We start from the raw sequence: 23,534 nt of genomic DNA on the forward strand, positions 1-23,534 counted from the left end.
CTCTGCTGTGATCTGGACAGCCCAGGGGACGTGTCCAATTCACAGCAGAAGCTGTCGCTGTGTTAAGTATAGGGGTCGAAGCCCGACAACTGTCTTCTATGCACAGGCGCTGCCGTATTTGAGGTAACTATCGTTACTCACAGCAAATCCAAGATGGCAGCCCCCAGTATTTCAGTAAAGCTAGAATTAAATAAAAACTAAATTAACACTGAATTTAATTTTGTATTAAAAATACTTGATTTCATAATCACTATTATTAATTAAAAAAATAAAAAAAGCGACACCTTACCTTTAACTTTACTGATGTGTTAGCCTACAAGCTGTTATGGCAGAACTCAAATATCACTTTTTTGAATCTCTTCCAGTCTTTCTTGGGCTACTTACAATATACAATTTCTACTACCAGAATATATCATTATCCTTTCAGCAACTGGAGAGCAATTAAGAAATATCTTGTTCTCGATTCTTTAGATACCTTCGGCTTAAATCAACAACTCAGTCGCAGTTAGGCTATGTGCGCACAGTGCGTTTTTCGCGGCGTTTTTGCGCGTTTTTCGGGTGCGTTTTTGGCCTCAAAACTGCATGATTTTGCTTCCCCAGCAAAGTCAATGAGTTTTCATTTTTGCTGTCCGCACACAACTTTATTTTTAAGCTGCGTTTTTGAGCTTGAAAAAAAAATGGACATGTCAATTATTTCCTGCGTTTTTCTGCGTTTTCCCCCCATGCAATGCATTGGAAAAACGCAGCAAAACGCAGAGATCAAAAACGCAGCAAAACGCAGCCAAAAACGCACCAAATCACGGTTAAAACGCATGCGTTTTTTCACGCGTTTTTTCGACGCGGGTGCGTTTTTGTGCGTTTTTAGCGGCCAAAAATGCACAAAAACGCAGCGTCAAAAAACGCAGTGTGTGAACTTAGCCTTACAGAACTTGGGTCCTGAATTCTCTACATCAGCCTTTCCCTTGATAAGAATTCTGAAATTGCAGGGCCCACGGGACTTATCTCCTTCCGCATACAATAAAATGATTCAACTGTATATCATACCCTAGTCCTATTTAAACCCTGTGACAGTTCACTCACTTAATGTTATGGGAGTAACTCACTTGGCTTGCATGTGAAGTAGCACGCAGAAAATACTTCCATTAAAAGTCCAGTTGGCTTATTGTACACACATAAACCGTTCTTCACAACATAAATACCCACGGATTTCAAGTCTGCTATATTTGCGGTACTCCCACATAAGTTCAACTACACTTCTCCAGTAATATAATACACCGACAGATTTCAAATCCGTAACATTCGCAGTTCGCCTGATATTGACTTCAGTCAATAAACACACTCCTCTTTATGAGATTCCTCCTCAGTCACTGACCTCAGCCAGTAAGGCTTCAGACCTCTAGCCACGGCCCTTGTCAGAATGAGTGAATCCTTCCCACAAAAGACTCCTTCCTGGAGATATCACAATCCTCTCACCCTGACTCTCACCGGCTGACTCCAGTTAATACGCACCCCTTTGCATGAGTTTCCTTCCTGAAGGCCTAGCAGCCCTCACACACTGAACACATTCCAAACAAACAGTCTCCATCTTCAAGGGAACCTGTCACCAGATTTGGGGCCTATAAGCTGCGGCAACCACCACTGAGCCTTATATACAGCATTCTAACATGCTGTATATAAGAGCCCAGGCTGCTGTGTATAACATAAATACTTTATCATACTCACCTAGAAGGTCGCTCCGGTGCAGACTGGTCAAATAGGCGTCTCCGTTCTCCGGGACTGGCGCCTCCTCTTTCGATCATCTTGGTCCTCCTTCTTCTGAAGCCGGTGTGCATGACGCATCCTATGTCATGCACACAGGCCAGTATTGAGGTCCTGCGCAGCCCTGAAGGCAGATCAAAGAGCAGCTGCGCAGGACCTTAGTGCCGGCGAGTGTGTATGACATAGGATGCGTCATACACGCCGGCTTCAGAAGGAGAAAAAAGAAGTAGAGTAGGAGAACTCTTCAGAAGGAGAACAAAGAATAGGCGTTGGTCCTGGCGAATGGAGACGCCCATTCGACCAGTCTACACTGGTTCGACCTTCTAGGTGAGTATTATAAAGCGTTTTTTATGTTCTACACAGCAGTTTGGGTTCTTATATACAGCATGTTAGAATGCTGTATACAAGAGCCCACTGGTGATGGCCGCAGTTTATAGGCCCCAAATCTGGTGACAGGTTCCCTTTAACAGGTGAGACACAGTCATGAGTGAAGGTATGTGGATAGCCAGAACCGCCGGTTTCTCCAGCTATCTGTATAGTCTGGCCCTAATATGCCCTGGCAATACTTGTGGCAGTACAAGTACCAGATTGAACATCCGGGGTTACACCACTTCTGTGATGTATACTGGCCATCCTGTGACACCCCATTAAGATTATTTTGGATGAGTAGATTACCAACCTCTAAATGCCTGACATGTCCTGCACCTCACGCACACTCGTCACCTCATACCCTGATATTTTCACATTTTGATTTGCCATAACCTCCTTCTTACTATCTTTAATGTCAACTCCTATTGAGTCGACTTAATGAGGAACTGTGGCATCATTATACAATTTTTTTTTTACGTGAACCCTATTTATTGGTAGGAAATTAGTAGCTATACAATGGATAAGAGATTCCCAACCAACAAATCCGGATGCTATAAGGCAACAACAATGTTACCTTCTGCTTTTTCTTAGTCCACCATACAGATATTTTTCTTCAAGTGATATTCTAAGCTGTCAGCACATTCTACATACACTGTGATTTAGCTTTTCAGTTTAAAGATCTGCGCAGCTAAGGGTCAACATCTTCTAATTCCAGGGGTGGATCTTCTAGACTGTAAGCTTTCGACAGAACAGATTTCATTCCAACCGAAGCGCGTCCAATGCTCAAAGTAATAAGAATGGTTTCGGGTAAAGGAGCATCTAGTGGTATAGCGTCAGAAGGGTGACCACAAGATTGTAATATGGCTGAAATACACCACCAATAAAGCAGCCACACCTGGTGACTGAGAAGAATCTGACTTCTCTGCATTTAGTGGTCACTACTCACCTGGGTAGTCATATGTAGTAATCTCCTCTTTAAACCACTCATCATCGCCCCTCACATATGTCTCTGTAGTATTAAAATAGGTCAGATCTTCACCCTGAAATAAATATTATAAAAGTCACAGACAGATGGAGAAGTCACATCTATGATCAGCTCTAATCCTGCCATCTCCACCGTTCTCATTACACAAGTTTAAAACATATAATACTGGAGGATAAAACAAGACTGAGCACAAGACCTTCACAGCCGTCTACACATCATAGGGAGATTTCATGGCACCTTCTCTCCATCTACCTGATGATCCTGAGGAATATCGGGATCTTCTTGTTTACAGTCCTGTGGGAGAAGAGGATGGGGACCTCTCTCTGGTGTTGTCTTCTTACTGGATAGAACTGGAGGAAACACATACAGGGACCGAATTAATGACTGAATTAGTTTTTTACGTACAGATAATTATAGGCCATGTGCATTTAGTCCTGTCTATTACCTGGTGATGTGACGGGCTGGGAAACCTCCATCATGATGTCCTTGTACTGATCTTTGTGTCCTTCTAAATACTCCCACTCCTCCATGGAGAAATAGACGGTGACATCCTGATACCTTATAGGAACCTAACACATACAATGATAGTCATTCCCCGATCCCTTCATAGCGTTACTGTATAATGTCCCAGCATTCCCAGCAGTGTCACCTCTCCAGTCAGCAGCTCAATCATCTTGTAGGTGAGTTCTAGGATCTTCTGGTCATTGATGTCCTCATGTTTCATGTGAGGTGGAGGCACTGTGATTGGGCTCAGGGGTATTCCCCATTCCTCAGACACCGGAGCCTGACAGCGCTCACTAGAGGTCTTCTTCACTACTGTGTAATCCTGGTTATGGAGAGACACAGTAAGAAATCTCACTACAGACATTTCCAGAGTCCTCACCTCTCCAGTTCTGTCCGTTATTCCCATAGATAAGAATGATGTAATGTGACGTCATCAGAATCTCTCACCTCTCCAGTAAGCCGGAAGAGAATCTCTAGGGTGAGGTGTAATATCCTCTCCACCATCTTGTCCCTGTCTATATCCATCCTTGATGGGTAAGATTGTCACGGAGGGGATCTTATATTGTAAGGACCTGAATGGGAAGAAGATGTCGATATAACATAAATAATCTAATGTAATAATGTAATTACTGGAGATATAAGGGGAAGTATATGAGGTGAGAGAACATGTAGATATTGGATTCTTACTTTTATATGGGCTGATTGTGCTAGTCTAGAGTACTAATGGATAACCAAGTACAGTACTGATTTGTCCTTGTCAACGCCATTCAGATGTGTGATGTTAACTGTATGTAAATGCTCGAAAGTGTTGGTATTCTTGAAATTGTTCCAGAAAATTAAGCATTTCTCCCAAAAAAAATTAATCCAATTACACATTTTGTTATACATATATTTATTTATTTCCGTCGTGTGTATTGGAACAACACCAAAAAATGAGAAAAAATAATGAAAACTGGATATAATTTTACAAAAATTCCAAAAAATGGGCTGGGCAAAATTGTTGCCACTTTTCCACTGTTCCAAAATTGTGAGTAAACAATTTTGATTCAAGCATGTGATGCTTATTCAAACTCACCTGTGGTATGTCAGAGATAAGGCCAGTATGAAAATCCCACCTGAAACCAAATAAAAAGGGGAGAAGTTGACCAATATTTCCATTGTGTGTCAGTGTGTGTGCCACACTAAGCAGGGAGAACAAAATGAGAAGAGAACTGTCTGAGGCGTTGGGAACCAAATTTGTTTAAAAACAGCAACAATCTCAAGGTTTAAAATACATCTCCAGGGATCTTGATGTTTCTTTCTCCACAGAGCACAACACAACCAAGTAGTTTACAATGCATGGTGTGATATTGTGGGTTATGTACCATTTTGTGTGGGTTCATGTTTTGGGTGTGGTGGTCTGTCTATTCGATGTATTGTTTGTCCTGTCTGCAAGGTTATAAACCTTTGCAGTGCTTCTGTCCCCAGGTGTGGGGGAGGGGGGCCTGGAATCCACCCAAACTCTCTGTTTACCTGGGAGATTATTCTGGCTGAGAAAGACAAGAGAGAAGGAGTAAGGTTGATCTTCCGAGGGAGAAGCTGACACCCCAGAGAGACTGTGAGAAACCCCGATTTCCCTGGAAAAAGGCTGCTGGAGGATTATGACTAACCTCCTGGGACATTTATACCATTATTAGACGATTTTACCCTCTGTGTGGTGGATTATTTGATGGACATTCTGGATTATATGGAACAAATATTCTTTGGATGGTTCAATCATCTCTCGCTCTGTTGATTGTGTGATTTGGGAGAAAGACCCCATGACACATGGCACTGTAGCTAATCTCCTTGGATGTGGATGGCAGATAAAAATGTATGAAAGTTTGCAATGCAGGATAGTCTGGATGGTGGATAAGCAGCCCCAATCAAGTTTCACAGTTATTCAAGCAGTCCTGCAGACTCAAGGGGCATCAGTGTCAGTGCAAACTATCTATCCACATCTGAATGAAATTAAACACTATGGCAGGAGACCCAGGAGGACCCCACTGCTGACAGACATAAAAAATCTAGACAGCAGTTTGCAAAAATGAACGGGAGTAAACCAAAATCCTTCTGGGAAAGCGTATCTTGGCCAGATGAGACCAAGATAGAGCTTTTTGGTAAAGCAGATCATTCTGTTTACTAAAACTGAAATGAAGCCTAGAAACAAAAGAACACAATACCTACAGTCACATATGGTCGAGGTTCAAAGAGGTTTTGCTGCCTCTGACATTGTGTGCCTTGACTGTATGCAAAGCACATGCAATCTGAGGATTACTAAAAGATTTGAGGTTGCAATGTAATGCCAAGTGTCAGAAAATTGGGTTTGCATCCTAGGCCATGGGTATTCTAGCAGGACAATGACCCCAAACTGACTTCAAGAAGCCCCAGAAATGGATGGCTACAAAGTGCTAGATAGTTCTGAAGTGGCAGAAATGAGTCCGGCTCTAAATCCCATTGCTCACCAGTGGAGAGATCTTAAAATTGCTGTTTGGAGTACGCGCCCTTCAAATATGGGAGACATTTAGCACTTTGCAAAGGAAGAGTGGTCCAAAATTCCAGTTGAGAGGTATAGAAGCTTGTTCATGGCTATTGGAAGCTATTGATTGCAGCAAGTTATTCCAAAGCATTTGCAGCCAAATATTAAGTTGAGGGAGCCAACTTATCCAGCCCATTTTTGAAGTTTTGTATGAAATTATGTCCAATTGTCTTTTTTCCTCTGTGGTTTTTTTTTTTTTTTTTGTGTTGTTCGAATCCACAAAAAGGAAATAGATATCTATATCACAAAACACGTAAACTGTTTCTTCAGGGAGGAAGGAGCCGCCTCCTATTGGAAGTAGCAATCCTAAATCAAAAGTGACCCTTTAATGAGAATTGTCATATGACTTAGGATTTATGCCAGATCAGAACCTCAATTTGCCGATATGGTGTTTCGGGGTGATTGCCCCTCCTCAATGCAAAGTATGAGATCTGATCTGGCTGTATAAGAAGCTTAGAGTGGGTCAATGGGGAAACTTTTCTCCTTGTGGAGTCTGACACACCAATCTGGCATGCAAGTGAGGAGACTTATAGCTTCAATGCTCATCTGGGAAATATGCAAATTGTCTCTTCAGGGAGGAAGGAGACAAGTTCTTCTCCTTCCTCCCTGAAGAGACAGCTGTGAGTTTCTCCCAATCAGCAAACCTTTCGAACACCGCCAAGAATGACCAACCCCGAGTTAGCCCCCCCTTATTAAGAATTTGGGTAAAAAATGATTCCATTCGTTAGATCTTTGTTAGATCCGGTTTGATCAACCAAAACTAACGTTAGATCTCCTCTACAAAATTAGATATTTACGATCTTTTTCAGGGGGGGCTAACCCGTAGCTAGCCCCCCCTCTTTTGAAATTGGCCGTTTTTTGGATGGATTCTGATAGATATTCGTTAGATCCGGTTTGATCAGCAAAAATTAACGTTAGATCTCCTTTCGTTCCCGAGATATTGGGGGTGTCAGGTGGGGGGTTAGCTACGGGTTAGCCCCCCCTCTTTTGAAATTGGCCGTTTTTTGGATGGATTCTGATAGATATTCGTTAGATCCGGTTTGATCAGCAAAAATTAACGTTAGATCTCCTTTCGTTCCCGAGATATTGGGGGTGTCAGGTGGGGGGTTAGCTACGGGTTAGCCCCCCCTCTTTTGAAATTGGCCGTTTTTTGGATGGATTCTGATAGATATTCGTTAGATCCGGTTTGATCAGCAAAAATTAACGTTAGATCTCCTTTCGTTCCCGAGATATTGGGGGTGTCAGGTGGGGGGTTAGCTACGGGTTAGCCCCCCCTCTTTTGAAATTGGCCGTTTTTTGGATGGATTCTGATAGATATTCGTTAGATCCGGTTTGATCAGCAAAAATTAACGTTAGATCTCCTTTCGTTCCCGAGATATTGGGGGTGTCAGGTGGGGGGTTAGCTACGGGTTAGCCCCCCCTCTTTTGAAATTGGCCGTTTTTTGGATGGATTCTGATAGATATTCGTTAGATCCGGTTTGATCAGCAAAAATTAACGTTAGATCTCCTTTCGTTCCCGAGATATTGGGGGTGTCAGGTGGGGGGTTAGCTACGGGTTAGCCCCCCCTCTTTTGAAATTGGCCGTTTTTTGGATGGATTCTGATAGATATTCGTTAGATCCGGTTTGATCAGCAAAAATTAACGTTAGATCTCCTTTCGTTCCCGAGATATTGGGGGTGTCAGGTGGGGGGTTAGCTACGGGTTAGCCCCCCCTCTTTTGAAATTGGCCGTTTTTTGGATGGATTCTGATAGATATTCGTTAGATCCGGTTTGATCAGCAAAAATTAACGTTAGATCTCCTTTCGTTCCCGAGATATTGGGGGTGTCAGGTGGGGGGTTAGCTACGGGTTAGCCCCCCCTCTTTTGAAATTGGCCGTTTTTTGGATGGATTCTGATAGATATTCGTTAGATCCGGTTTGATCAGCAAAAATTAACGTTAGATCTCCTTTCGTTCCCGAGATATTGGGGGTGTCAGGTGGGGGGTTAGCTACGGGTTAGCCCCCCCTCTTTTGAAATTGGCCGTTTTTTGGATGGATTCTGATAGATATTCGTTAGATCCGGTTTGATCAGCAAAAATTAACGTTAGATCTCCTTTCGTTCCCGAGATATTGGGGGTGTCAGGTGGGGGGTTAGCTACGGGTTAGCCCCCCCTCTTTTGAAATTGGCCGTTTTTTGGATGGATTCTGATAGATATTCGTTAGATCCGGTTTGATCAGCAAAAATTAACGTTAGATCTCCTTTCGTTCCCGAGATATTGGGGGTGTCAGGTGGGGGGTTAGCTACGGGTTAGCCCCCCCTCTTTTGAAATTGGCCGTTTTTTGGATGGATTCTGATAGATATTCGTTAGATCCGGTTTGATCAGCAAAAATTAACGTTAGATCTCCTTTCGTTCCCGAGATATTGGGGGTGTCAGGTGGGGGGTTAGCTACGGGTTAGCCCCCCCTCTTTTGAAATTGGCCGTTTTTTGGATGGATTCTGATAGATATTCGTTAGATCCGGTTTGATCAGCAAAAATTAACGTTAGATCTCCTTTCGTTCCCGAGATATTGGGGGTGTCAGGTGGGGGGTTAGCTACGGGTTAGCCCCCCCTCTTTTGAAATTGGCCGTTTTTTGGATGGATTCTGATAGATATTCGTTAGATCCGGTTTGATCAGCAAAAATTAACGTTAGATCTCCTTTCGTTCCCGAGATATTGGGGGTGTCAGGTGGGGGGTTAGCTACGGGTTAGCCCCCCCTCTTTTGAAATTGGCCGTTTTTTGGATGGATTCTGATAGATATTCGTTAGATCCGGTTTGATCAGCAAAAATTAACGTTAGATCTCCTTTCGTTCCCGAGATATTGGGGGTGTCAGGTGGGGGGTTAGCTACGGGTTAGCCCCCCCTCTTTTGAAATTGGCCGTTTTTTGGATGGATTCTGATAGATATTCGTTAGATCCGGTTTGATCAGCAAAAATTAACGTTAGATCTCCTTTCGTTCCCGAGATATTGGGGGTGTCAGGTGGGGGGTTAGCTACGGGTTAGCCCCCCCTCTTTTGAAATTGGCCGTTTTTTGGATGGATTCTGATAGATATTCGTTAGATCCGGTTTGATCAGCAAAAATTAACGTTAGATCTCCTTTCGTTCCCGAGATATTTACGCTCTTTTTCTGGGGGGGTCTAACCCGTAGCTGTCTGAATGCAAAATACTACAGAGACAAGTAGAGGCTGGGAAAAATCATTGTGGCGGTCTGGACTAGAAATAGGAAGAGCAAATGACCCCAGTAACAGCAAACGTTGCATGTGACCATTGGAGGGATATAAGGCCTCTTTCACATGATCTTATTTTTGTCGTGTAATACGCTGTGTTTTTCACGCATGTGTATTTCACGATGAAATATACCCATTGAAACCGATGGGTTTATTCTCATATGCGTTAAATGTGTGAAAAACAAATACGGCATGTTCTATTTTGTAGCATATTTCGTAGCCCAATTAATACAAATCACTAGGCTGCGTGAAATACGACGGTAAATACGCAGTGACATCGCTGCATTTTTAATGCGCACAATACACATATGATCATGTGAAAGAGGACTAAAGGTAACATAATCACTACTGCGGTCTGCAGAGCGCCGTGTAGCTAGTTTCTGCTTATCTATGGTCACTGTATAGGGGTAATATTGGTCTTTGCATGCGGTTTATTCAGTCACAGTATGGCAGTATTATTTCATTACGATGTTAGTGTAACTCTGATCAGAGTGGGGGCAAGTAGGAAATCTTCGGTGAGTTCCCACATTTTTTTCCCAGAACTTGACCCCTGGTAGTACCTGTTCTGTAATCCAATGTGAGCATGTGATGTATGGTGCTGAAGGGGTTTCCCTGGGATTTCCCCAGGCTGCAGAACTCTGGTGGGGTGATGTCACCCTGCCAGCGGGAAAGCTCAGGGAATCCTTACAGCACCACAACAGAGGGATGCCGGTGAGCAGTGCTCCCCTGCACATCGTCCTCCCGCTTCGCTGCAGCAGCACGGGTACTCATGGCCTCCCTTGCTGTCGGCTACCTGTGGGTCTTGTACTGCAGGGTTTGTCTGTGGTTCCCTGGCATTTCCCCGGCATAGGACACTGGAGGGGAGACCCCGCCAGCAGGAGACACCAAGGAACCCCTGCACTACCACATTCAGAGTTTAATTCCGGTTCAGACAAAACAGGTGTCATATTTAAGCAGTGTGAACTTAGCCTAAAGGCCACGTCACACTAAGCAACATCGCTAGCAACCTCGCTGCTTAGGCACAACTTGCTAGCGATGTTGCTGTGTGTGACATCCAACAACAACCTGGCCCCTGCTGTGAGGTCGCTGGTTGTTGCTGAATGTCCTGGACCATTTTTTAGTTGTTGCTCTCCCGCTGTGAAGCGCTCATCACTGTGTGTGACAGCGCTGTAATGGGGGAGACAAGAAAGGCGCAATAGGGTTTTACCCGGTTTACAGAGTGAAAGAGGATAAAAACAGTGCACTCACCTGGCCGGGTTGTGCCAGTCACAACCCCTTTGTTAGCATGGATGAGCGCTTGGGTGGTTCTGCAGCGGCCCCGTTATAGAGCAGATTTTGAGTATGAAATGTGACTACATTTTTTATTTTTTTTTTATTTTTATTTATTTATTTTTTTTTCTCTGTTTGCTGCTTCATAAGGATAAATCCTCTCTGTCTGTAAGATTCTTTTTCCCTGAGGAAGGAGGCAGATGAGCCTCGGAAACGCGTAGGAATGATCTAAATAAAGAGAATAATTTGACTTATACATGCTCGTGGTTTTTAGCGCGGCAATAAACCCGTTTTCTCCAGCCCTTCATACTCAAAATGTGTGTGACAGCGACAGAGCAACAACTGAATGTGCAGTGAGCAGGAGCCGGCTTCTGCGGACGCTGGTAACCATGGTAAACATCGGGTAACCAAGAAGCACTTCCCTTGGTTACCTGATATTTACCTTCGTTACCAGCATCCGCAGCTCTCACACTGTCAGTGCCGGCTCCTGCTCCCTGCACACGTAGCTGGAGTACACATCAAGTAATTAACCCGATGTGTACTGTGGCTAGGTGTGCAGGGAGCCAGCGCTAAGCGGTGTGCGCTGGTAACCAAGGTAAATATCGGGTTAGTTACCCGATATTTACCTTAGTTACCAAGCGCAGCATCGCTTCCACGTCGCTGCTGGCTGGGGGCTGGTCACTTGCTGGTGAGATCTGCCTGTATGGCAGCTCACCAGCAACCCATGTAGCGATGCTCCAGCGATCCCTGCCAGGTCAGGTTGCTGGTGGGATCACTGAAGCGTCGCTTAGGTCTGACTGTGTGACATCTCACCAGCAACCTCCTAGCAACTTACCAGCGATCCCTATCAGGTTGTATCGTTGTTGGGATTGCTGGTAAGTTGTTTAGGGGTGCTTCACACAGAGCGAGATCGCTACTGAGATCGCTGCTGAGTCACGGTTTTTGTGACCTCATTAGCGATCTCGCTGTGTGTGACACTGGATCTGGCCCCTGCTGTGAGATCGCTGCTCGTTACACACAGTGCTGGTTCGTTTTTTTATTGTTGCTCTCCCGCTGATAAGCGCACATCGCTGTGTGTGACAGCGAGAGAGCAACAATCCTGAATGTTCAGGGAGCAGGAGCCGGCGTCTGACAGCCTGCGGTAAGCTGTAACCAAGGTAAACATCGGGTAACCAAGGTGGTTACCCGATATATTAACTTCGTTACCAGCCTCCGCAGCTCTCACACTGCCGGTGCCGGCTCCTGCTCCCTACACACACTAAGCTAAGGCTACTTTCACACATCCGGTTTGAGCCCTGCGGCTCAATACGGCTGTGAAAACTATGCAACGGATGCGGCGAAAACACCGCATCCTTTGTATAAGTTTTTACATGCGGCCCGTCCGTTTTTTTCCGGTTGCGGCATGCTACTGAGCATGCGCAGTGGAAAAAAAACGCATGCGGCGACCGGATGCGGTTTTTTCCACATCGCACTGCATCCGGCCTCCATAGGTATGCATTGAAAAATGCGCCGCAGCGGCCGGATGCGGCGCGATGCGGTGTTTTTTGCCGGAGCAAAAAACGTTGCAGGGAACGTTCGATCCGGCCGCGGCATCGGCTAAATCTGCCCCATGCGGCCAAAACCGGACCGAACGCAAGCCCCTGCGGCACAATACGGCACTAATGTAAGTCTAGGCAAAAAAAAACGCAACCGGCGTTTTCTGCAGAACGCCGTATTGTGCCGCAGAGCAAAAATCCGGATGTGTGAAAGCAGCCTAAGCGGTGTGCGCTGGTAACTAAGGTAAACATCGGGTAACCATACCCGATGTTTACCTTAGTTACCAGTGTCCGCAGCTTCCAGACGCCGGCTCCGTGCAAGCGCAGCGTCGCTTGCACGTCGCTGCTGGCTGGGGGCTGGTCACTGGTCGCTGGTGAGATCTGCCTGCTTTTCCAGCAAAGTCTATGGGAATTTTGGTTTCTTGTGCACACTATGCAGTTCAAAAAGGTGCCTTTTTGTTGCAGAACTTTGGTCAAAAACTCAGCTTTGCAGTGCAAAACCCAAATGGCAAAAACAATTCACATGTCAGTTGTTTTTGCCATTTGGGTTTTGCACTGCAAAGCTGAGTTTTTGACAAAGTTCTGCAACAAAAAGGCACCTTTTTGAACTGCATAGTGTGCACAAGAAACCCAAATTCCCATAGACTTTGCTTGAAAAGCAGAACACATCCATTTTGGCATTAAACGCTGCAGTTGAAAAAGCAGCAAAAAAGCAGGTAAAAAGCAAAGTGTGGACATAGCATTAGCTCCTTTTACATGTGCATGTAGTTTTATCAACACAATGTATCAACTTTTGAGTGATTTTGATCCCACCCTCTGTCTGACCCTGTGTGTGACCTTTTCTTTGGATGTTCATTTTCACTTCAGTCATAAGAGCAAGCAGAGAAACACATTCTGGTACAAGTGTGTTCACTAAATGTGAAGGTAGGTATTGATTTCCTATGTATGGCATATTTCTATGCAGGAAGGTCTGATCTACTGTGTGTAATTGTCCTATCTTTATCTGTGCATGAGTGTGTGTATGGATCTGCTGATCAATGTATGCAGATATGGATGGCAGCAGGAGAGTGGATGTAGAGAGCTCACTACGTTCGGGTGTCCGTCTGCAGAAACGTAAATGTGCAAAAAATGGCACAAAACAGAGCACACGGTAACGCAGTGCGCTCCATAACAGTGAATGGCCCTGTCGAGCGCATGCGTCCGGAGCACGCTTTGCAAAGTGGGGGAGGGGCGGTCCAGATGGATGCCCCGACGGGACCTGTGGACATAGGGAAAAACGCAATCTGAAAGGAGCCTTAGGAAATTAAATCCCACCTAAGGGCTCGAACACACGAGCGTATGTGTTCTTCCAGCGTACTCACCCGGCGAGTACGCTGGATGAACACAGACGCTCATGCCGGGCGTTTTGCTGGCGCCGTTTCTGAGCCTCCTGGAACTTTGATTCACAGCGCTGGGCGAACTCAGAAATCAGCTGCATGCAACTGATAATTCTCGTCGGCGCCTAGTTGGACGCCGACGAAAATTAAAGTGGGCGTCACACATAGCGACGCGACCGCAGCATCGCAGGCGATGCCGCGGCCCCGCGCATCGGCCCGCCGACGGCTGCGAGGTGTCACACACTGACACCTTGCAAGCCGATGGTGAGAAGATGGAGGCGGACCGGTGCGTGTGACGTCACGCGATGGGGGCGGAGACTCCTGGGAGCTTCCGCTCCATAGGAATAGCTCAGAGGAGTCTCTGCTGCCGTCGCATCGCCGCGTCACACGTGGCGATGCGGCGGTTTGCCCCACTCGCAAGGTTTGGGAACTTCAGAAACCTTGCGACGGTCGGCGTCGGGATGTCACACGCGGTGATTGCTGTGCAATATCGCCGCTATGACCAAATAGCGGCGATATTGAACACGATATCGCCGTGTATGACACCCGCTTAAATTCGTCCGTGTGTGCTTCCCCATAGGGCAGCATTGCAGGCGAATTTAGAACGAATTTTGATGGACGAATTCGCCCGTCAAAACTCGTTTGTGTGTTCTAGCCCTTAAGCACATAAGTGCACAATAGGAAAATGTGCCAAGTGGCGTTGGGGAACAGATGTCACGCCGCACTGCCACACATACGTTACGGTCATGCTGTGGCCAGCAGATGTCACGCCGCACTGCCACACATACGTTACTGTCATGCTGTGGCCAGCAGATGTCACGCCGCACTGCCACACATACGTTACGGTCATGCTGTGGCCAGCAGATGTCACGCCGCACTGCCACACATACGTTACTGTCATGCTGTGGCCAGCAGATGTCACGCCGCACTGCCACACATACGTTACTGTCATGCTGTGGCCAGCAGCCACAGCATGACAGAATTTAAACAACATAAATTAATTAAAAAAAAGGTTGCGGTACCTGTTAAACAAAATCTATTTTTTAATGACAGTTCAAATTACAATGAAATTCCAACCAAAACACTGAGATGTCCATGGTGTATCGGCGAGGATCACTTTCCATGTTACATGCAGTAATGTTTATTTGAAACTAGACATATAGGTTGTAAGATCTGATTAGTGACAAGAAAAAAACATAGTAGCTTATCCATTCTAATGTTTACCTATTTTTGTTTTTAGATGCCACGAAAACCCTCTATTGATAGTCAGACATTAAAAAAAACATTAAAATCTTATCCTGGCATTTTCAATGCTAATGGACAGTTAAAGTCAGCCTCTGATCTTATCTGGAGGGAAGTATGTTCTCACCCCGCCTTGCAGAAATATAGCTCCTTGATGGAAGAATCAGAAACTTCCAAGGCTATATTTAAACCCAAACAGATACATGACTATGTATTTCAAAATAGGTATGATTTGCAGATGTACTTACGTATGGAACATAACATCTTGCCTCAATCCAAAGATACAGAAATGAATGAGTTGTGGCCTGACACAAGCACATCTGATGAAAACTCTCCAGAGGAACACTCTTCAGAGGGTGGCTTTGTGCGCACACAGGGACAAGAACCAACACTTCTATGGCATGTATTAATCCCTTATAACCAATACTTAGAGATCAAGCCCAAAACTGTGTTCTATAATGAGGGTGACAGCAAAAAGAGGCGCATGGTGCTCAAAAAACATGCATGGACTTCTATTATCACAGAGGTTCTTTATAAACAGCATGGACTCCCATGTGCCTTCTCCTTTAAGAGGAACAAAGTTTGTGTGGGTGAAAACAAAGCAAGAAAGTTCTTAACTGCAGATGGGCATTGCACAGAGTGCAAAGCAGCAGTGCATATTTATGCAGAAGAAGAACCTGATCTGGGAAACCCTTTAATTCTTCATGTTCGAGCACCTGACACAAGACCCATACCACATTCCAAAAAAAATCAGTTGAGAGGTGAGAAGAGAAGGAAACTTGGAGAAGAAATGTTAAAAACTTTACCCTACAATTGGAGACGAGAAACAATTGATTCCGAAATAGCATTTGGAGAAAAGGAACCACCAACCATACCATCACTAAGAATTTGTCAAGATGCTAGGCAAGAAGCTATGGATAGGATGTTTGGTACACCAAAGTTGAAAGATCCAGTTTTATCACTGTCTCAGATGAAGAGTACTCATAAGTATGCAGGAGATATCCATACTATCTCATATGATGGTTTTTTTGTTCATTATTGGTCAAAGGAACAAATATATATTTTTAAGAAGTATTGTTCAAAGCATTGCTTCCCTCGCATTCAAGTAGATGCCACAGGGAGTTTGGTATTCAAAATAAAACGAGAAAATAAATTGTCTGCTCATATTTTTTTATATGAGATTGTTATTAACTTTGAGAATACACAAATGAGTGTATCTCAAATGTTGAGTGAAACTCAAGATACTCCAACTATAACATTTTGGCTGGAAAAATGGATAAAGGATGTACAGACATTGCCTAAAGAATGTGTCTGCGACTTTTCTCATGCATTACTTGGTGCATTGTCACGAGCTCTAAATGACTGTAGCCTTAACACATACTTGAGGACTTGCTTGTTCCTCCTACTTGGCAATAAAAGTGAAAAACCAAAATGCTATATACGAGGAGATGTTGCCCACCTGATTAAAACTGTATGTCGGTGGAAGTGCTTTCCAAAAAATGCAAAACTTGTGAGGAAGTTCTATATACGATGTGTTGGACTTCTGGTGAAGTGTGAATCATTTGACATTCTTAAACAGCTTGTTCTCAGTACCTTTATTCTTTGTGTATCTGAGACAACAGGTAACGTCAGTGATCATGAAACATCAAAATATAAATCATCAAAGGCATACCTTTGCCATTGCATAGAGACTGGGAATTTGAGAATTATTGATGAGTATATGGAGAATTGTCAGGAGACTGAAATGCTGAGTGATGAAAATGAAAAGAGCTATAGTGAGCCACTGTCAGGTTGGCTAAATGACATTGTGCAAGAAGCAGAAACTGCAAGTCTAGAACAGGGGGAACAGCCAAACCCTTACTTCTGTCCAGATTTTTCTCATAAACTACTTCACCTTCTGAAGTATTTTCCTATTTGGACATCTGTGATGCAACCAGTTTTTCAATCACCAAATAAAACAGCCTCTTCTGCATCAGTTGAGGGAGATTTTGGCCTTTTGAAGAACTCCATTCTTCAGCATATTCAAACTCCAATGCGAGTTGACAAATTTGTTGCATTGCATTTAAGTGCTCTGTGTGGGCGCTCAAAAATAGCAGCTGCTGTACATGTAACAGAAAGTAGCAGTTTAGTAACATTGGAAAAGGAAGAGGTCATCGATGAATCTGCCAAAGACAAACATGGGCAGCAGGAAAAAAGTCATGAAAAAGAAGTGGTTAGTGAACACATAAAGAAGCTGACAGACACTCTCCTGCCCCTTCAACAATCTATGAAAGACACGAGTGTTTTTGAAAGTAGGAACACAGAACAGAGTGTGGTAGAGCTTAGGGAAGAAGAATGTTGGCGGGGTAAAACCAACTCTCAACTGAAAATTGTACATACTCCCATAGCACAAAATGAAGGTGATAACAAGTCGTTGAAGTCCAAGGATTTACTTTCCCCACTGAACATACCTTTCAAGAAGAGACCAACATATTTAACGCCGTATCCAAATATATGTCAAATAATTGATGATCCTTGTACACGAAAACCTTTAGGTATCCTGCGCAATGGGAATCTCTTGAACACCATTAATATCAATAATAATGTTTATAAGGTCAATAATACTTGCCCATTTGACTCACTGCTGCATAGTTTGTCAACCATGTTTGTTGATTATGACTCATACAGAAACTTCATAACTAACTCAGAAAACCCATTTTTGGGTGCTGTTAAGTATTTTGTGGAATTTGGGTCAAATCAAAACATGTACAGAAAGAGAGCTCAGTTGATACTGGAAAATTACAGAAGCTACACACTTCTAGGTGGAATTACAAGTTTGGATGCAGAAGATTACATTGGCCATACAGTAGAAGTGTTTTTAAAAGACATCCCCAGTTTAACAGAAATATCTACATGTCAAAATGTGACATGTAAAAACAACAAAGAACAATGCAATATCTTTTGGCCAATCAACACTAATGATGTAAAACATGGTTTTGAGCGTGCTATGCAAATTTCATCTAAGCTCATTAATAAACCATGTACACCCAACTGCAGCGAACGTGCTACAATTATCTACAAACCAGGACCACATCTTATAATAGAGCCACGTGTTGGTTTACCGATAAAGCGACGGATCTCTGAATTCCCCACTCAAGTGATCATATCAGATATACGTTACACATTAGGAGCCATTATAATGCATGTTCAAGGAAACCATTACATTTCATATTGTAGAAGAAAGGACAGTTGTTGGGAAGTTTATGACGACATGAGCTACTTTGTAAAAACGGTAGACCCAAACAAACTATGTGGGAATTCAGAAGTTGTAATATATGTTAAAATGTAGTTTTTCCTGTTTACAGGTATAACAAATGAGTAAAGACAATCGCTCTGTAAAGAGTAGCTAAACTCTTAAGCAAGTTTACCTCTATTGTCTCCTTGGGCCTTGTTATTGTTGTTATAACTTTACTTAGTCCTGCAGCAGTACAGCGCTCCTGGCCGCTGCATCGCACTCTGTCTCCCCAATGTCCACCAGATATTTCCTCTTGCTGGTGACTACATACTGTATGTAGTCACCCAAGATTGCACCAGAAGGGATCAGAGCCTTCCTTTCCTTATTGCTAATCAGATTTCAGAGGAAAGGAAGTCTCCGATTGGGGCTGATGCCATCTTGGGTAAGTACACATGTAAACACTTGCCAGAGAAAATGTTGGGTGGATGTCAGGGAGACAGAGCGGGTGTGAAAGGCAAGAACCATGGGTGATACCACAGTCCAGGAGCACACAACTGGCAGGACTAAGGTAAGTTATAATGAGGGTGGGGAAGCCAATAGAGTTAAACTGGTTTGAAAGTTTAGCTATTCTTTACAGCAGGGAGGGGGCATATATATTTACTTGTATATAGATGCAGGGTTTACAGATTCTGTATGTGCCCCCAAGTTATCCTGACAACCATCCACTGGATTCTTATTTCTTCCGCTTAATCTGGCTCACTGGCATTAGGGAGAAAAGGGGAGAGCAATGTGACCGTGCTCTTAATTGGCTGGTTGCTGTTTGGCTGGCTGCTAGCTCTATCAGGAGTTTGGCCGCAGTGCTAGCCATGCCCGTGATATCACGCCGATCATGGAAGAAAAGGAAATCTAGTGGACATCTGTGGCAATTGTAAGGGGCAATTTGAAGGCACTTACAATAGTCTATAGACTCTGCATATAAATACAGTACAGGTTAGTATGCAAATCTCAGTGGCTTTCACTGCCACACTATACCAACCAAGAAGAAACAAAAAAAATTAAATGTGCATGGATTTCGAAATGACAATAGATGTAATACAAATAATAACCCTCACATACCCCCATCTTAAGCAATAATGCCCCCAAAGTCAGTAATGTTGCATTGGTTTTGCTCTCCTGTGTGTCTTGAGTCCCACTGCTCACCACCTGCTGCACAGCAATATGACTCACATGGCAGCAGGAGCTCATCACTCCGCTCACCTACAGGAGGGCTGCTGCTGTCTGAACTGATCCCTCATCACTCCGCTCACCTACAGGAGGGCTGCTGCTGTCTGAACTGATCCCTCATCACTCCGCTCACCTACAGGAGGGCTGCTGCTGTCTGAACTGATCCCTCATCACTCCACTCACCTACAGGAGGGCTGCTGCTGTCTGAACTGATCCCTCATCACTCCACTCACCTACAGGAGGGCTGCTGCTGTCTGAACTGATCCCTCATCACTCCACTCACCTACAGGAGGGCTGCTGCTGTCTGAACTGATCCCTCATCACTCCGCTCACCTACAGGAGGGCTGCTGCTGTCTGAACTGATCCCTCATCACTCCACTCACCTACAGGAGGGCTGCTGCTGTCTGAACTGATCCCTCATCACTCCGCTCACCTTCAGGAGGGCTGCTGCTGTCTGAACTGATCCCTCATCACTCCGCTCACCTACAGGAGGGCTGCTGCTGTCTGAACTGATCCCTCATCACTCCACTCACCTACAGGAGGGCTGCTGCTGTCTAAACTGATCCCACATCTGCAGTCTGGGTCAGGACGCTTAGGAGGCAGTGACACACAGCAGCGCTTGCCAAGCTCCTCACAGGCTGAGCACAGCTACAGCATCTACTAGCAGCTAAGCCAGCCTCGGAGCGCTCTGACCGCCACGCAATTCTATCCAAAGACAGTTCCTCCATTCATAAGTAGGGTTTTTGTATGAGTGGAGAAAAACTAGGGAAATGGAGATTAATTTATTCAAATATGTTTAATATCATAGAATACAAATAATAATTTACAATAAATATTCACGAAAGATGAAGGCTGTATCTAAAGAATAGAAAGACTGAAAATTCCCATGAGTGCAAAGTAACTCAAACAAAGGAAAGAAGAACAGTAACACCCCAGTGTTGGGTTTTATGGTTGAGTGTTACACCGGTGTTGGGGTGTTACTGATCGGTGTTGGGGTGTTACTGATTGGTGTTGGGGTGTTACTGATCGGTGTTGGGGTGTTACTGATCGGTGTTGGGGTGTTACTGATCGGTGTTGGGGTGTTACTGATTGGTGTTGGGGTGTTACTGATTGGTGTTGGGGTGTTACTGATGGGTGTTGGGGTGTTACTGATTGGTGTTGGGGTGTTACTGATTGGTGTTGGGGTGTTACTGATCGGTGTTGGGGTGTTACTGATCGGTGTTGGGGTGTTACTGATCGGTGTTGGGGTCTTACTGATTGGTGTTGGGGTCTTACTGATTGGTGTTGGGGTCTTACTGATCGGTGTTGGGGTGTTACTGATCGGTGTTGGGGTGTTACTGATCGATGTTGGGGTGTTACTGATTGGTGTTGGGGTCTTACTGATCGGTGTTGGGGTCTTACTGATCGGTGTTGGGGTCTTACTGATCGGTGTTGGGGTCTTACTGATCGGTGTTGGGGTCTTACTGATTGGTGTTGGGGTGTTACTGATTGGTGTTGGGGTCTTACTGATCGGTGTTGGGGTCTTACTGATCGGTGTTGGGGTCTTACTGATCGGTGTTGGGGTCTTACTGATCGGTGTTGGGGTCTTACTGATCGGTGTTGGGGTGTTACTGTTCTTCTTTCTTTTGTTTGAGTTGCTTGGCACTCATGGGAGTTTTCAGTCCTCCTATTTTTTAGATACAGCCTTCATCTTTCGTGAATATTTTTTGTAAATTATTATTGGTATTCTATGATATTAAACATTTCAATACATTTATATCTAGTCACATTAGTAATTTTCTCTCTTTTTTGTATAAGTCAAACACCGATAACTCAGGACCTCCGTCTAGATGTTACAATGTACGTGTCCTATTTCTATTCCAGGGATTTTGCGTCCTAAACGTTCAGGTTTCCATTGTTAAATCTCTATTTCTGGAAGGTATTACTGTTACTTGTGTTTTTCACTGTACTAATAAGTAAGATTTATTGTTTTGATAATTAAATTGATTAAAAATGGGACCTAAAAATGAGAGTCTGTGTACAGGAATTTTTAACCCCTTGACGACCGATCATTGATTTTTGACGACGGAGTTAGCCGGGCCTTATTCCTCTGCCATAGTTCTCACGTCGGGCGGGGGAATGGCAGCCTCGGCTAGCCCTGTCAGCAATCGTGAGATCCCAGCTGTCCTACCATCAGCTGGGATCCCAACCTCCAAAAATTAAATAGTTTAGTATTTATTCCACAGGGTAAACGTTATAAAAAAATAAAAAAAGCCAGAATTTCTATTTGTTTCACTGTTTGTGTCACAAAAAGAAGTCATAAAACGCGATAAAAAAATCGAATATGCCCCAAAATGGTCCGAATAAAAACTACAACTCTTCCAGCAAAAAATGAGGCATCCCACTGCTCCGTAGTCAGAAAAATAAAAGCGCTACGGGGCTGCACATGCGGCGAGGCAAAATCCTCTCTCATTATTTAAAAAAAGTTTTACTTTTTAAAAGTAGTAAAAAAAAGTCATAAATTTTGTATCGGTGCGTCCGACCTGACCCGGAGAATAAAGGTATTCTGTTACTTTTACCGCACAGAAAATTAACTAATAATAAAACTCAAAAACATTACCGTAATTAATTTTTTTTTAATTTTCCCTCTCCTGAAAATAAATAAAAGTTATACAAAACATTATATGCACCCAAAGTGGTGCAAAGGAAAAATACAACTTGCTATGCAAAAAACAAGCCCCCCCACTTTGAAATGTGCCTTTTTTTTTTAAGGATTCAGATATTCGCTAGATCCGTTTGAGCAGCGGCGACTTCGGCGTGGGCGAATTGTGGGCAGCATCAGGACTTCATTGGCGATATGTCGTGGCGGGGGAAGGGGAGCAGTGTGCTGCGATGATTGTGAAGAGGAGGGCCTGTAGGCATCACGGGGGACGAGAATGACTCACTGACCGAACTTTTAGATTGTCCAACTCACTCGCCACCTCCTCACTTCACTCTCTCTGTTGGTGTCCCCCAATGCTCTGTCCTTGGACCCCTCCTCTTCTCCATCTACACCCCAGGACCGTTGCTCAAACGGATCTAACGAATATCTATCAGAATCCATCCAAAAAAACGGCCAATTTCAAAAGGGGGGGGCTAACCCGTAGCTAACCCCCCACCTGACACCCCCAATATCTCGGGAACGAAAGGAGATCTAACGTTAATTTTTGCTGATCAAACCGGATCTAACGAATATCTATCAGAATCCATCCAAAAAACGGCCAATTTCAAAAGAGGGGGGGCTAACCCGTAGCTAACCCCCCACCTGACACCCCCAATATCTCGGGAACGAAAGGAGATCTAACGTTAATTTTTGCTGATCAAACCGGATCTAACGAATATCTATCAGAATCCATCCAAAAAACGGCCAATTTCAAAAGAGGGGGGGCTAACCCGTAGCTAACCCCCCACCTGACACCCCCAATATCTCGGGAACGAAAGGAGATCTAACGTTAATTTTTGCTGATCAAACCGGATCTAACGAATATCTATCAGAATCCATCCAAAAAATGGCCAATTTCAAAAGAGGGGGGGCTAACCCGTAGCTAACCCCCCACCTGAACCCCCAATATCTCGGGAACGAAAGGAGATCTAACGTTAATTTTTGCTGATCAAACCGGATCTAACGAATATCTATCAGAATCCATCCAAAAAACGGCCAATTTCAAAAGAGGGGGGGCTAACCCGTAGCTAACCCCCCACCTGACACCCCCAATATCTCGGGAACGAAAGGAGATCTAACGTTAATTTTTGCTGATCAAACCGGATCTAACGAATATCTATCAGAATCCATCCAAAAAACGGCCAATTTCAAAAGAGGGGGGGCTAACCCGTAGCTAACCCCCCACCTGACACCCCCAATATCTCGGGAACGAAAGGAGATCTAACGTTAATTTTTGCTGATCAAACCGGATCTAACGAATATCTATCAGAATCCATCCAAAAAACGGCCAATTTCAAAAGAGGGGGGGCTAACCCGTAGCTAACCCCCCACCTGACACCCCCAATATCTCGGGAACGAAAGGAGATCTAACGTTAATTTTTGCTGATCAAACCGGATCTAACGAATATCTATCAGAATCCATCCAAAAAACGGCCAATTTCAAAAGAGGGGGGGCTAACCCGTAGCTAACCCCCCACCTGACACCCCCAATATCTCGGGAACGAAAGGAGATCTAACGTTAATTTTTGCTGATCAAACCGGATCTAACGAATATCTATCAGAATCCATCCAAAAAA

At 44.3% G+C, this 23,534-nt stretch overlaps 2 protein-coding genes and 1 long non-coding RNA gene across 3 annotated transcripts in view; 1 reads left to right on the top strand and 2 right to left on the bottom strand.

Annotated features, from left to right (window-relative positions):
- Positions 1–23,534, top strand: part of LOC142312356 (uncharacterized) — a 141,096-nt gene that overhangs the window by 98,004 nt on the left and 19,558 nt on the right. The window lies entirely within an intron of this gene.
- LOC142312345 (uncharacterized) overlaps positions 1–23,534 on the bottom strand; it is a 180,173-nt gene that overhangs the window by 77,988 nt on the left and 78,651 nt on the right. Inside the window, 1 exon segment of the mRNA XM_075351282.1 lies at positions 10,902–10,914. Coding sequence (XP_075207397.1) covers positions 10,902–10,914 — 13 coding nt within the window.
- LOC142312342 (gastrula zinc finger protein XlCGF53.1-like) lies at positions 3,713–4,733 on the bottom strand. The gene is made up of 3 exons (XM_075351277.1): positions 4,692–4,733; positions 4,064–4,188; positions 3,713–3,938 (listed from the first exon to the last, which is right to left on the bottom strand). Exons 2-3 carry the CDS (start codon positions 4,139–4,141, stop codon positions 3,717–3,719), a joined length of 300 nt encoding a protein of 99 aa, XP_075207392.1. The 5' UTR covers positions 4,142–4,188; positions 4,692–4,733; the 3' UTR covers positions 3,713–3,716.

This window comes from Anomaloglossus baeobatrachus, chromosome 5 (genome assembly GCF_048569485.1).
Source record: "Anomaloglossus baeobatrachus isolate aAnoBae1 chromosome 5, aAnoBae1.hap1, whole genome shotgun sequence".
Classification (NCBI taxonomy): Eukaryota; Metazoa; Chordata; class Amphibia; order Anura; family Aromobatidae; genus Anomaloglossus; species Anomaloglossus baeobatrachus.